Source organism: Parasteatoda tepidariorum, chromosome 1 (genome assembly GCF_982258835.1).
Source record: "Parasteatoda tepidariorum strain Cologne lab strain chromosome 1, Ptep-v5.0, whole genome shotgun sequence".
Taxonomy (NCBI): Eukaryota; Metazoa; Arthropoda; class Arachnida; order Araneae; family Theridiidae; genus Parasteatoda; species Parasteatoda tepidariorum.
This window is the reverse complement of record NC_141755.1, coordinates 62,285,426-62,300,256: the sequence shown is the minus strand read 5'-3', so window position 1 is coordinate 62,300,256 and position 14,831 is coordinate 62,285,426. Positions and strand designations below refer to the sequence as shown.

The window sequence follows — 14,831 nt, the reverse complement described above, 5'->3', positions numbered from 1 at the left end:
AACAGTATTCTTCTAATAAAAGGTATGTTTATTTAGAGAAAGTACGTTTTGTGTCTGATTTCATAATTTAAAATATCGTCTGTATTAATTTATTAGCATATTTGAGGTCACCAGCTTGAACAATTGAGATTGAGTCCTAGAACGCAAAGATTCGATCATTTAATCAAAAGTTATTCAGGGTGGTCCGTTTATTTTTTGAGCACTGTACTTATTTCGTTGTGTTGTTCAGTACTAATTTATTGATTGTTTACTTTTTTTCCCTCCGTACAAAGAACGGATATTCAACTTGTACTTAATAAATGTGTATACTTTATATAATAATAATACTTTTTTGTGCTGGTTGAAGGTGCACTTTTAGAAAGTATTATTTGTGTATTTATCTGTATTTATAAATTAATCATTAGATGTAATACAATATGTTAACTTTTTTTAAAAATGCTGAAAAAATACCATTTTGTAAAGAAAATGAGTTTAGAAAAAAAAAGAATTAACATTAATTAATATCAGAATTGATATTAAAGTTAAGTAAAACTATAGTATTAATCTGGAAACTGTTTAGATAAGATTATTTTTGAAGAAGTTGAGTTTTATTAAATTGAAAATGAATATTTTACTTTATGAGTTCAATTTTAAATTATTTTGTTTCTTACGCAAACATTATAAATCTCGTTTCATTTTATTCTTTAAAGATTTTTCTTTACTTTACTTTTCGTATGGTTTTATTTATGAACTATTTCTAGTTCCTTAAGATTAAACAATGTTTGATTTCGGGTGTGGCATATAATGTAGATTTTACGTCTTAAAACTCACTATCAGAGTAATTTCAAATGGTTAAAGAAATCGTCTAATTTGAAAAACTATCGATCTATAAATGCTATATTAGCCCAATCAAATTAGATTATGGTTTCGAACTAACTCCTAGAAAGCTGTAAAATGATTTTATAAAATAGTAATATAAATTTGCGACGGTTTCTGATCAAGAGCTAAATTTATAAGAACCATAAAACTCCGAAATATTTGATATTTTTCCAGATTTTGCCCATAACATTTAAAGGATGCATCGTTCACATTTTTTTATAAACACTGAAATTAAAGATCACTGAACTCCGCATCGAATTTTATTCTTAAGCACTAAATTTGATCGAAGGACATGGTCCGAACTAGTAATCAAAATTTAGAAAAATTTTCCATTTCGACATAAAAATGCGTTACGCTAACATTCAAACGCCTATGACCCAAACAAATGAAAAGCAATTTCTACAAATGAAAAACAAAACATACAAAAATCTAGAGTATCAAATTTTGTTATCAGAGAAGTCTTAATTTTTAAATTTTGCTCAATTCTACCCCAGGATACAAAAAAAAAAGAGAAAAAAAAAAAGAAAAAAAAAAAGAGAAGCCTATCCTATTTTAAATTTTGCTCCTAATAAGAAAAAAGGAAACCAAAACAAGTTGTAACGCTGTTTTTCTTTCCGCAATTTGTCTATCGAATTAAATACGTACGTTATTTGATTGCAAAATTTGGTTACTCATCTTTTTTAAAGTAGGGTTAAGGTGGTTTGGGGGTGGAATCCCAATATTTGAATAGTAACTTTTGCTCTGCTTAAATATTTTAGTGCGTTCATGGCCTAATTGGATTATTACTTTTAAATTTGACGAGCGATTAAACTCTTTATTTAAAAAAAAGGCACGAGGAAATTAAAATTTTGATTTTACTGTTCAGACTTGCATTTCTACAAACAACAACGTATTCATTTTATGCGTATTTGCGCGCCAAAGTAAAACAAAAAAATTTAGTCATCCTTTATAATATTAATAGTTTAGCATGAAATGCCCAGTATGTTTTATATATCCTTGCATTACTTTTGTCTTGTTTCTGCTTTCGCCTCCTTTTATTTTTTTTACAGCCACAGCTTTTCTCGCCTGTAATTACGAGCATGATTTTTATTCTTTTCTTGCTTTGAATTTCCCGCAGATGTTTTAAAATTCTGTCGAATCGAAATCAATAATTTTGTTAAAATTAAAATATAAAATTATCTGTTAAGTAGAAATGTATCAGAAAAAAATTAGCAATTAAGTTAAAACGCATATTCATACACTTAAATTTATAAGTATTAATTATTATATAGAATATAATAATCCAAGTGTTAAGAAAATTAGAGGAATTTTTTCGAAGGTATATTAGTGAAAGAAAGTTATAAAATTCTAAGATAGGGGAGTACAAGGAAGAAAATATGAGCAAAATAATTTTAAATAACTTTGAGGAATCGAATGGTGTTTACACTCTCAGAAATAAAACTCTTCCTTTTAATTCTTCAGAAACAATTTAGCTATATTTTATTAATTTTGAGAATTATTTCACCATAAAGTCAAGTGATTTATGACGAAATGGGAACTCTCAAATATATGTCGGAAAGTTTTCCTAATCCCAATGCATTTTGACAGATTGTTAACTAGAATGACGAAGTATAATATCAGGAATAAACGATCGAAAATAAAGTGACGAAACAAGCTCCCCGGCTTGTATGATGGTCTGGGAGTAGGTCTCGTACCAGGAAGATACCAGGTTCAAATACCACTTCAAAGATGGGTGTAATTTATATCTCTATATTATCTACCTTTCACGTCGATCCAGATATAGTGCTCAAGATAGAGCGTTTATGAGAAAAGTTAGATATATTAGTAATTATAGTTTTTTTCGGAAAAAATAGAATGGCGAAATATTTCTTTACTATTGACGAATTTCGTTTCCTCAAAGAAGTGGCGATAGTTATTTCGCCACCTTGACAAAATGTTCGCTTTGGGCATATACCAGGAAATAGTTTCGGCAAATTTGAAGAAAGTTTAGTGAAATTTGAGTATCTATTTTTTAAATTGTATATAACAAAGAATTGCAATTTACATTGTTAAATTTTTTTATTCTCTTATAATGGAGCATATAAAATTTGCATTTTGGACACGAACCTTTAATTGCAATGATATAAACCGAGTAATTAGTCTAATACTATAATTTGTTACTAACCATTAAGAGAAAATTAGCAATTTTTAAATTTCTAATAGAAAAGGAATGTTTTTTTAGAAGAGAATAATTGATCAAGTTTGTCCCAGTATAAAAGTGATTTCTATAATAGCAATTTAAATAAATAGGATATTTACATTTTGATTAAATCCAGGAAATGTTTATCGAGTTTTCCTTAAATATCATGGAAACCATAAATTAACAGCGATACAATGTAGAGTTCACTGTTTTAAAAATTAGGAATACATAGTCATTAAGGAATACATAGGAATGTTTTAAATATACTGTAATCTTATGCTCTCACTTTTGTTTTTAAATAGTACCTATGTTAAGGAATCTTAATCTCTTTCTGGAAACAATAAACGAATAAAATAAAGATTTCAGTATGCTAAAAACTTTAATGAAAGTTTAATTATTTTTATATTTGAGAGAACCCATGGACAAATAGGGGCCCAGGATTACACCCATAAAGACTAGAACCGAGCCTGGTACAATGAACCAAATTTTGGAAAACGTTGTTTTTTGAAAGCATGCTCTGATTAACCATAACTTTCACATCTTACGCTTTTTATTTATTTTTCGAATCACAGGCATTTGTAAGAAAGCGTAACGCACTTTTCCTTAGACGTAGAAAATGTGCTCAATTTTGACAAACATTAACAGTAAGAAAAGAAACTTTTAAGAACATAATTTCTTGAAAGCATAATTTGATTCCCCATAACTTTCGTATCTTACGTTTTACATTTAATATTTTTTGAACAGCACACATTTAAAAATAAGCGTAACATGCTTTTCTTCAAAAGTAAAAAAAATGTGATCATTTTTGATAATGATTAAGAAAAAGAAAATGAACTTTTACTTGCTTTAATCAAGCGCAAGAAACAGTTACTTTTATAATATTAAATATCATTAAGAATAATAATCTGAAAGGCACTTTTTATTAACCTTGTATAATATCATAGATACAACTGGTAAATAAATGCTTATTTGTTAGAATAGATTAATTTGTCCACTGCTTTTGACTTTTTATCCCAATCAAAGCACTTTTGACTCATACGCTATAAATTTACCGAATCACTTTTAATAAGTATAAAAGAATCATGTTAATAATACAAAACATGTTTTAAAAATATTTGTGTCTAGCAAAAATTCACGATTGATTTAAATTCGCTCTTAGTTCCTTTTTCCTCCCACGGGGCGGAAGAAGATGAGAATAAGGACGTGGGAAACTAAATTGGATAATCAAATAACATGGCAATTTGATTCCCCAGACAAATTGGTGAAAAACAACATAATGACTAGTTTCGGTTTTCTGTTTGCATCTAGGGGTAGAATTGAGCAAAAGGTAAAAATTAAAATAAGAATTATTGAATGAAATAAAATAAGAATTATGGATAAGATTTTCATATTGGTTTTAAAGTTTTATAGTTTTTCTGCAAATATTTTCAAAATATGCTTTTTTTTAAGCCTACTGGTCGGTCACCTTTATTAAAATAAGACGCAAATTATGAAATAAATTATTTGGATGATTTAAAAATTGAGACTTTTTATTATAATTCTTATTGTCTTATATTTGATCTTTAAATTTTTATAGCTTGAAATCTGAATAAATTATTATGTATTAGTATGTTCTTTGACAAATGTATTTAAAAATTTCTTGTGCATTTTTCTATATTAGTTTTAAGTATTTAAAATTGCTAAATAAAATTCGTTTTAATCAATTTTTACTTTTTTCTTATTAATATTAATTTTTTAAAAGTAATTTTTATGAATATTTCCTTTAAATAAATAAGAAAAAAAAATTATTATAGAATGATATATTGACCTATTCTTTTAATATTTTTCTGTTATTAATTAAGCAAATTTATATTACCTAAGCCATGGTTTCTAAATTATTAATACGGTTTTTATGAACTTCATAAACCTAAATATTGCATTTATCATTACAATTGTTTTTAAAATACATTAATGCATATTTTGATTTTTCTCACATTGGGAAATTGAACACATGTTGAAGGATGATTACATTCAACGTCAGATTATATCTTAACTCTGCCTTCATTTCTTCTCTAAATTGGCATTTTGAGAGATAAATTGTTCTTAATTTTTTACACAATGATACTATTATTATTTTTAACTTTTAGTTTATCGAGTGGTCAAGTTACCCAAAATGGTAAGCTTTCAAAAAAATTATCATTGAAAATCTTGATCTATTAAAATAATTTTACGTTTTTAAAAAGTAAATTTATTTTACAAATATTTTATGTTTTCCTCTTCAGACTATCTTTTCAAACTGCCATTTATTTGCAATGTTAAATTAACATTAAGTATAGTAATAATTAAGTATAATTAAAATACTTTTGCTTAGAGATTTTTTTTTTCTAATCTTTCTTCAGTTCAGAATTTTATTCCGTACTTATACCATAATATTGTTTTTGTACATGATTAAAATGATTTAAAATAATATTATTTTATTTTATGGTTAAGACGAAGAAACTAAACAGACATAATTTTTATAGCTTGCGAAAATGTTTAGTTAAAATTAAGTACTCAATAGATTATTTAAGATTTTCTTTCATAAGAAACAATTTCTGCTTTTTGACATTTAAACACCTACTTAAGAAAAGTTTTTGTATGTAATTTCAATATTATCCCATTTCTGCATTATATTTTCAAGATTTTCCATTGTTTTTTTTCATGTACTTTATTATTAATATTTTTGGTATAATATTAGACTAATAAAAATATTATTCCTTATAAAATGCATTTAAGTTATTAGAAATTTCACGTCCTTTTTCTTCCTCTTTTTAATACTATTTATTTATACCTTTCAAAAGCTTCATAAGCTTTTACTGAATTAAAAATTAATTGAGACTATATTAAATGTATTCTTATAAGTAATACTCAATACTTAATTTTTTCTTTCTTCGTGCATGACTATAGAAAAGTAGACTACATTCACATCTATTTCATTAATATTGTTTTTTAATACCTACACATGTTTCTGAACTTTTATTTTACACAATGGTTTCTTACAGAATAAACTTTCTAAGATTATTGGTGAATTATTATGATATACGAATACTTGAATGGGTATTAAATGCTAAAGATTAATATTATTATACATTCCGAAATATTAGTTATCACTAAATTAGGATTAGCGTGGAATTAAAATATTTAGCTACCATTTGTTTACATTAAATTTTCTCTACTCTAAAACTAATAAATATATTCCATTTTAAAAATTTATTACTTTATCAGAATTAAATTTTAAAGTGAAATATTCTAAAAAAATTGAAATTTATTAAAAATGTAAACAGAATTCAATACGAACATGGAATCGTGGGTATTTAGAATCCAAATTGAAAAAAGAAATGGAGAAAGTCTTGTCAATTATATGCCAGAATCACTCTGCCTTTTAAAAAATATTTTTGCATGAAGAAAAAGAAATGCAAGCATTTTGCAGAAATAGAAACATATTGTTCACCATGTTTCGTACTTTTGTGTTAGAAAAAACAATTCGATAAATTGGGACAACTAGAATTCACACGAAAAAAGGCAAATAGTTTTTACAAAAGCTGAAATTCAAGGTAAACTGAGATTTTGAAAATAAATTTAGAATTATATTAAAAATAATTCCTCAATGCTATCAACCGTCGTAAAAATATGGTCTCAGTCTGCGCAAACTAGCAACTAGCTTTTATCACAGATTTAATTTTAACATTGCTTATATAAAAACATTGCAAGTCTCTAAAATCTTCAAAATTTAACAATACAACTCCATATTGATTTGTGACTTACAGTTTGAAAAAATATGTATATAAGTGCATGTCTAAGTTGGTGAAGTGGGTTTCATTTTCACCCACCACGACATTGGCCGGGATTTGATCAACACCTCCTAGAAGAGACGGATCAATTTAGTGGTCTGGCGTAACGAACATATACTGCGCAGTGGGGGCTTTTAGGAAAGATGTCACAACGTCTTGACCATCATTAAATTGCGCAGTGGTTGAAAATAAAAAAAGATGTCATAACGTTCGGATTTCGTGTTTATGGAAACCTTGCGAAGGCTTTATATTTTCTAGGAAGTGTTGGTACGATTCCCAGTATTCTATGTTAGGTCTCTGATTGGACTGCATTTTCCGATAGTGTCTTAGTGGTTCGAAATCCACTCTAATATTCTTCAAAATTTCAAAACCGATGAAATCCCCTCAAGGTTAAGTAGTTAGAGATTTTGTGTGCGATAGCTATCAAATGCTACAATCATTTGATCTTCGATCTAAATTGCGCTGGTATTGTTTTTTGAAAATCATTATGAATATAAATACTTGACTGTCTGTGCTAACTCATTAGTATAGTTTTAGTGCAACATTAACAATCTAGCCGAATAAAATAAGCATAAATAAATCAATCCCGAAATTAGAGTTAGTTGAAATTGTCTTTTTATGATGCATTTATGACGTTTTATACGAAATTGTTTTATTTACTGTTTTATAATTTACAATTTAGAAGATATTAGACGAGTACCAATGGAATTTCCTAATTTAGTTGGAGGTGACATGCTAGGATTCAACCCAGAGGTAAGATCGTTTATTTTAATAGCAATGAAATATTATAATTCTATAGCTAGTTTTTAAACCAACTGGTGAATAAACAAATAAATAAGGAGTAGCTTTTGAATTAAAATTTGGAAAATTCCATTTTCTGATTAAAATTTTAAGATGAAATGTATAAATTTGAATGAATAATATTCAATCCAAGCTATTGTATTTATACATTCTCAGAAAAATATATGTGACGCTACGTTATATTATCTGTTCCTTGAACCATGAAATGGAGCAAAATTTCTACAATGAGATGGAGCGAAATTTGGTGTTAATGTGGTAATCAGGCATTTGATCTCAAGCCGGAAAAGTTCTGGGTTCAAATCCTGGAAGAACTTTCTTTCTCTCTGTACTATCTGTCCTTCGGATTGAGGGAGCAATATTGGCCCACCTAATATAGTGTCCCTGAGAGAGAGGAAAGAAATCTGTCCTTCTGATACCTGAATGACGAAGGCAAACATCCGGATGGGCATAGAAATTTTTTTTTTGTTAAATTGTATCTTTTTCTTTATAATTCTATATCTTGTACTACCTTTCAATGTGCTTATAAATTTCGGAAAGTGTACAGATAATGCGTAAGTAAATAATGAAACAAAAATCAGGTTAATAAGTAACATCCATGTAGCAATGTTCTTAATATTTTCCAGTTAGCAAAATCTTGTTGTAAAGTTTCAGGTTTAGGCAAAAAACTCTTGTCTAATTTTGTAACTAATCCCTTTTTGTCCAATCCAAGAATTTACTTTTTTTATTTTTAATTAATTTACAAAAACATTTTAATCATTTTATATAAATTTATAATGGTAAAATTCTATAAAAAAATAGAAGACCATTTATGCAATTTTATATTTGTAACGTGAAAACTAAAACTCGTCATCATAAAATTTCGCAGTATGTGGGAAAATTATGAAATTACTTTAACCCTTTAATTGTCTCATTATTTTGAAGAAAACGGTCAATAAAGTGCATATTTTTTATTCAGGAAAGTTATATATAACTTAGCCTCCATCTGTACTGTAAGTAGATGTTCTCAATTTTAATTTTTAGGTTAATTTTTAGATTACATGATTGATGAGTGCTGATATCATGTTCAAAATAAAATATGGCCATAAACATATTAAAAAAACAAATTATTGATACTCTATAAACTAAGAAATAAACATGATTTCGGGAATAAGAAATACATTATTTATGCTTTCTGGAGCGTTACTTTTAAGCTCTTAAGCCCAAAATTATCTTGGGCACGAGAAATAGAGGGCGAAACTTTACTCCTTCATTTTCAGGGAAACTTTAATCAAAAATGCTTGAATAACAAAGAAAGATATTAAGAAGGGATAATAAATATTACTAGTAAATATCGTTCAAAGTGGGATGAATCTATAAGAAGAAAAAAAGAAATGTTTGTCTGTTAGTGGAGTCATTTGTTTTAGTGTCATGAAATTTGGATTGTGGCTGCACGGAGTAATTTTAGCCTTCCTCCCTGAATTCTAAAAATAGATGAAACGTTCAGGGAAAAATGTTCACAAAATGGAATTTTATTACCAGTTGCCATTGCTATAAGTTATACTTTAGACAATTATTTCCCTTCATACATTTGAAAGATAATAACAAATATGCTTTCTAGCTTATACCTAAGTTTCAACAAAAGTTTTTTGAGCACGTTTTTAATGTATATATATATATATATATATATATATATATATATATATATATATATATATATATATATATATATATATATATATATATATATATATATATATATATATATATATATATATATATATATATATATATATATATATATATATATATATATATATATATATATATATAAATACAAGAAAACACTAAGAAAGTTAAGAAAAACAATAAGTATCATTTATTGCGCTTAAGCTGCAAGTAAACAGCACTCATTAGATAAGTTCAAAATGAAGAATAAAACAAAGAAAAATTATAGACATATGAAAAAAAGGGGGTGGGAAATAATAAGTAAAAAAATAACAAACAACATTTTATTTAAAAAAAAAAAAGAAAAAAAAAGTGAAATGTTAGTTAAAAAACCGGAAAAAAAACGGAAAAAAAAGATATAATCTTTTCTTCAGCCCACACGATTATATCCGCAAAACAGAGTGCTTTCTGATATTGTATCAATAAAGCCAAAGCAAAATATATTAATACAATAGTGTGAGGAGCACTCAAAAAATTTTTTTATAAAATAACTACATTGTTTTGCGGATATAATCGTGTGGGCTGAAGAAAAGATTATATCTTTTTTTTTCCGGTTTTTTAACTAACATTTCACTTTTTTTTTTTTTTTTTTTTAAATAAAATGTTGTTTGTTATTTTTTTACTTATTATTTCCCACCCCCTTTTTTTCATATGTCTATAATTTTTCTTTGTTTTATTCTTCATTTTGAACTTATATATATATATATATATATATATATATATATATATATATATATATATATATATATATATATATATATATATATATATATATATATATATATATATATATATATATATATATATATATACACACACAGGGTGATTCTAAAAAGATGGGCAACATTTTAGGAAGTGATAGTACACACCCAAACAAAAAATTTTTATCAAAGAATGTATGGTCGAAAACAAAACGTACTTTGCTTTCAAAGTTATCACGTCTTGAGGTCACCAGTTGTAAGGGAAGGTTTTCTATCTTCCTACTATGTGCGATTTTGGATAAATAAAAATGAAGTAAATTGGAGACATCACAACATTTAATATACACAGTTATTTACAAGTTAATATAAAATATATAAATCCATTAATACTTTTACATCCCAATGTCTGGAACGTCAATATAGTCTTAGCAACGTTGTTTTTATTTTTCATAAAACTAAATATAAATGCTTGTTATGTTATTGCTCTTGCGCACCACAGCGTATAAACACTAAAAATGTGACAAGAGATTTATATATATATATATATATATATATATATATATATATATATATATATATATATATATATATATATATATATATATATATATATATATATATATATATATATATATATATATATATATATATATATATATATATATATATATATATATATATATATATATATATATATATATATATATATATATATATATATATATATATATATATATATATATATATATATATAATACAAAAATACTTTTGTATTAATAAAAGTATTAAAACTCTTTCGTTTTCATAAAATGTCTTTGGTAAAGAATAGGTCTAGAGATATTCTATTTTGGGACTTCAAGGCTGAAAACATACCATTGAGTTATAATTAGATTTATATTTCAAAGGAGGAATTATTTTTAAAATCTTGATTAGCTTGAAGCAGATTGGCTTTCGAGAGATGCAACACATTCACTTATCGAAATTGATTGTAAAAATAATAATGTTCATGTTTCACATTTGTTAAAATTGAGTGAAATAAGCGAAGCTCAAAGGATCGATTACTTACAAGATAATTTTACTGATATTAATAATGTTTTATGCGAACGTAAGAAACATTTTACTAAAATAGTTGTTCCATTTTCGTTAAGATTAACAACTTCTGCAAATTGCTCATGATAAATTTAATCATCCAAGAATCCAAAAAATGATTAACTTAGCAATTCAAAGAGCTAAAGAATATCATGAACGAAATAAAATTTATTATGATCCTAGATTTTTAGATATTGACTTTAAAACTGATGAATTAATTATGTTTGAAGAATTTAATTATCCTAATACAAGGAAGTTGTCACCTCCTTTTAGTGGACCGTATAAAATTCTTCAAACAATTTTAGAAGCCAATTACAAAATAAATCAAAAGAATAATTTAAGTAAACAAAATTCTGAAATAGTACATGTATCAAAGCTTAGGAATTATCACAGCCCACAAATGTTGAAATTAAATCATGAATAGAGTCCAAAAGAAAAGAAAAGGAATTTTTTTTTTACTGTCTTCAATGGAAGAAGTAAACCCTATATTTTTGGGAGATCCGAGTCGCATGTGGAGGTGTTTACCTCAGCATCATTTGGATGTGAGGGCGAGGAAAGTTGAATTTTTTTTCTCTCAACAAAGTGAGAAAAATATTATAAACTATTGTTGTATTGTCCAATCTGTATCTCTCAATATCACTGGGCTTCATGAAATTCTGTTTTCCTCCATTTTAAAGGGGGATACAATTTTTCAAAAAGTAAATAACCCTTTTAACCACACAGAATCTTAAATTCTGATTAAATGAGACTTGTTGTTCAGTTCGTTCACATAAAAAAATGTGTATATTTTCGTGTGGAAAAATTTTTGAAAATTTTAGTAGAATAGTTATATAAATATGTTTAATTTTTCTTTCTGTTTAGTTGACTAAACAGATAAATTGCATTATCATGTTGTTATTTTTGCCATTGTAAATAGTTGTTTTTTTTCTCCACATAATTGAAAAAATGTTATTTGTAGTAGGGAAAAGGGACAGTCGTACCGACCTAATTGTTATAAATTTAAAGTATTCTAAATTTTTTTTATTTTGACTTACCAAATTTTTTTTTTTGTTGGGAGGGGGGAGTAATACAAAAATTATAAAAATACTTTTGTATCAATAAAAGCATTAAAACTCTTTCGTTTTCATAAAATGTCTTTGGTAAGGAATAGGTGTAGAGATATTCTATTTTTGGACTTCAAGGCTGAAAACATACAATTGAGTTATAATTAGATTTATATTTAAAAGGAGGAGTTGTTTTTAAAATCCTTCCCTCTTTCACTTCCATATTAGGAAGCATTAAATGATTATCGATGATGCGTAGAGTTACAAGGTATGCACGACTTGAGCCTTTTTACCTCATTTTCTGTTAATATATAATGCTGGAACAATCGTTTTTGCGTGTCTTTTCAACATGATGTGATCCTGATAAACTCTGTCGGAATTGTCCGAGAGCGCTGTCCACCCCCCTCCAGTGTGAAGAATGGGTGCTAACTGTGGCCGTCAACAGCCTACCTTTAAATAAAGCTATTGAAGAAGTATTTTGCTTCACGACTGGTTTATTTAAGCTAACATCAACCCATGATATCAGGGATGTAGCTCTGATATTATATATATACATACAATGAATTAAATAATGCTTTATTTGATATTGAATTGTATGTTAAGTTCACCTAAAGTTTGACTTCAAATATTATTTATTTTAAGGATAGGAATGCAATTGTTGGAAAAGAAAAATTATGGCCAGGGGGAATTATACCCTACGAAAAATTTCCTAGTCTAAGTAAGAAGAGTAAGTGTGATTTACTTTTCTTGTTGTATGGGTATTTTAGACAACTTTATGCATATTCTACAAATAAACGTAACCTTAATTATTTATTTTAAAGAGACCCCATATTTTCAAAACAATTACTTGCTTGGAACTATTATCTAATCAGTTAAAATATATTTAGGATAGTTTTTACTTATAATTTTTTTTCTTTTAATTGGTTGAACTTAATCACCCAGTAGGAATTTCATAAAAAAGTATTTAATTGATTTATTTTTTTAAAAAAATAATGTATTGCTGCTTCAAAAGATACCTATCTTTATTTGTTACTTTTAACTGAGAAAGCTATTGACTTATCAGATGCTTAATTTCTTTAGGTGGCTCGTACTAGTAGCACCCTTTTTCTTTGCGTCAGACTTATTTAATGGCATCGTTTTTTTTAATTAACATGTTTGGTGTGATATGGTCGTTTTCAATTTTAGAGCCATCAAATTATTTTCTACACCGTTAGTGCTGAATATTATTATCAAAAAGTAGTTATAACTAAAATAAATGCAACAATAAATTCAGAAGGTTCTCAATTTGAATAAAATGGTACAGTTCAATATCGATGGAATTTTTTCTTTATTGCAGTGAATTCAATTCTTGATCGAGCATTTGAGCACTATCAAAAACTGACATGTATTAAGTTTGTTCCAAGAACTACAGAGAAAGATTATATCCAAATATTTTCTGGAGATGGGTAAATATTTATTTTTTTCTAAATAGACTTAAAGAGTTTTAACCAAATATGTTAATTAAAAATGTCTAAACACACTTGATATATAAGAAATTTAATTAAATAATATTACTTTATATTTATTTAAATAAGACGAAAGCGGATTTTTTTCCTCTAGAATTATAATGCACTTAAAATCGAAACATTAGGCATATGTAAGATTTTGTTTTTAAAAATATTCCACCTGAAAGTTTCATTATGCATCTATGATATCTAATATCTAATGTACAATCTCTATGACTTTTCTATTATATCTCTATGATTTAATGTATAAATTACTTTAATGTGTTATAAATTAATTTAATGTTAAATAATGTTATAATTAAAGTAATTTCTTTTATTTTAAATAGATGTTATTCTTTCGTTGGGAGGGACGGAGGACCTCAACCGGTGTCTCTTGGTGAAATATGCAATCGGGAAGGAGTGGTAATACATGAACTAGGACATGTAATTGGATTCTACCATGAACAAAATAGATCTGACCGGGATGAATACATCAAGATATATTGGGAAAATATAAAAGAAGGTATAACATTGATTTGGACAGTATTTTATTCCACATTAGAAATCATGCAATCTCTGACGTTTTATTACAGGTACAGAAAATCAGTTTTTTAAACTACAACCACACCAAAATCTACTACTCACTCCTTTTGATTATGAATCCATCATGCTTTATGGATCTTATAACTCATCAAAAGACAGAGAAGGTGGTCTAAGAACAATGGAAGGAATAAATGGCACTTTTCTGCACGACCCTCTTACTAAAGGAAAACTAAGCAAAAATGACATTAAGAGAATAACACTGTTATATGACTGTTAAATTCAAAGGTCTGACAAAACTTAATGACTCATGTATTAATACAGGGCTATTCTCAATTATTTTCCCGGGTTCAAAGAACAACTTATTTGCAACTAGTATATGACGTACAAAGACGGACAAGACCATTAAGAGATACATATAGTTATATCAGCAAGTTTTTGGTACACACTACAAATATTTAATGTAAACATCCTTAATTCACCCAAAAAATATTAAAAGTCTAAAATCTACTTCCACCAATGAAGAAACATACAAAAATACTTTACATAAGGTTTAATAGAAATACGCTCAATGTTATTATCAGTGCCTGTCAGAACAGCAACTATTAAGCTGTGGAGCGTTC

At 26.7% G+C, this 14,831-nt stretch overlaps 1 protein-coding gene across 1 annotated transcript; it reads left to right on the top strand.

Moving 5' to 3' along the window:
• Nucleotides 1-5,009: 5,009 nt before the first annotated feature.
• LOC107449436 (astacin-like metalloprotease toxin 5) lies at nt 5,010-14,525 on the top strand. Its single transcript, XM_087166435.1, has 6 exons — nt 5,010-5,192; nt 7,529-7,599; nt 12,827-12,911; nt 13,521-13,629; nt 14,016-14,191; nt 14,262-14,525. Exons 1-6 carry the CDS (start codon nt 5,135-5,137, stop codon nt 14,486-14,488), a joined length of 726 nt encoding a protein of 241 aa, XP_087022561.1. The 5' UTR covers nt 5,010-5,134; the 3' UTR covers nt 14,489-14,525.
• Nucleotides 14,526-14,831: the final 306 nt, after the last annotated feature.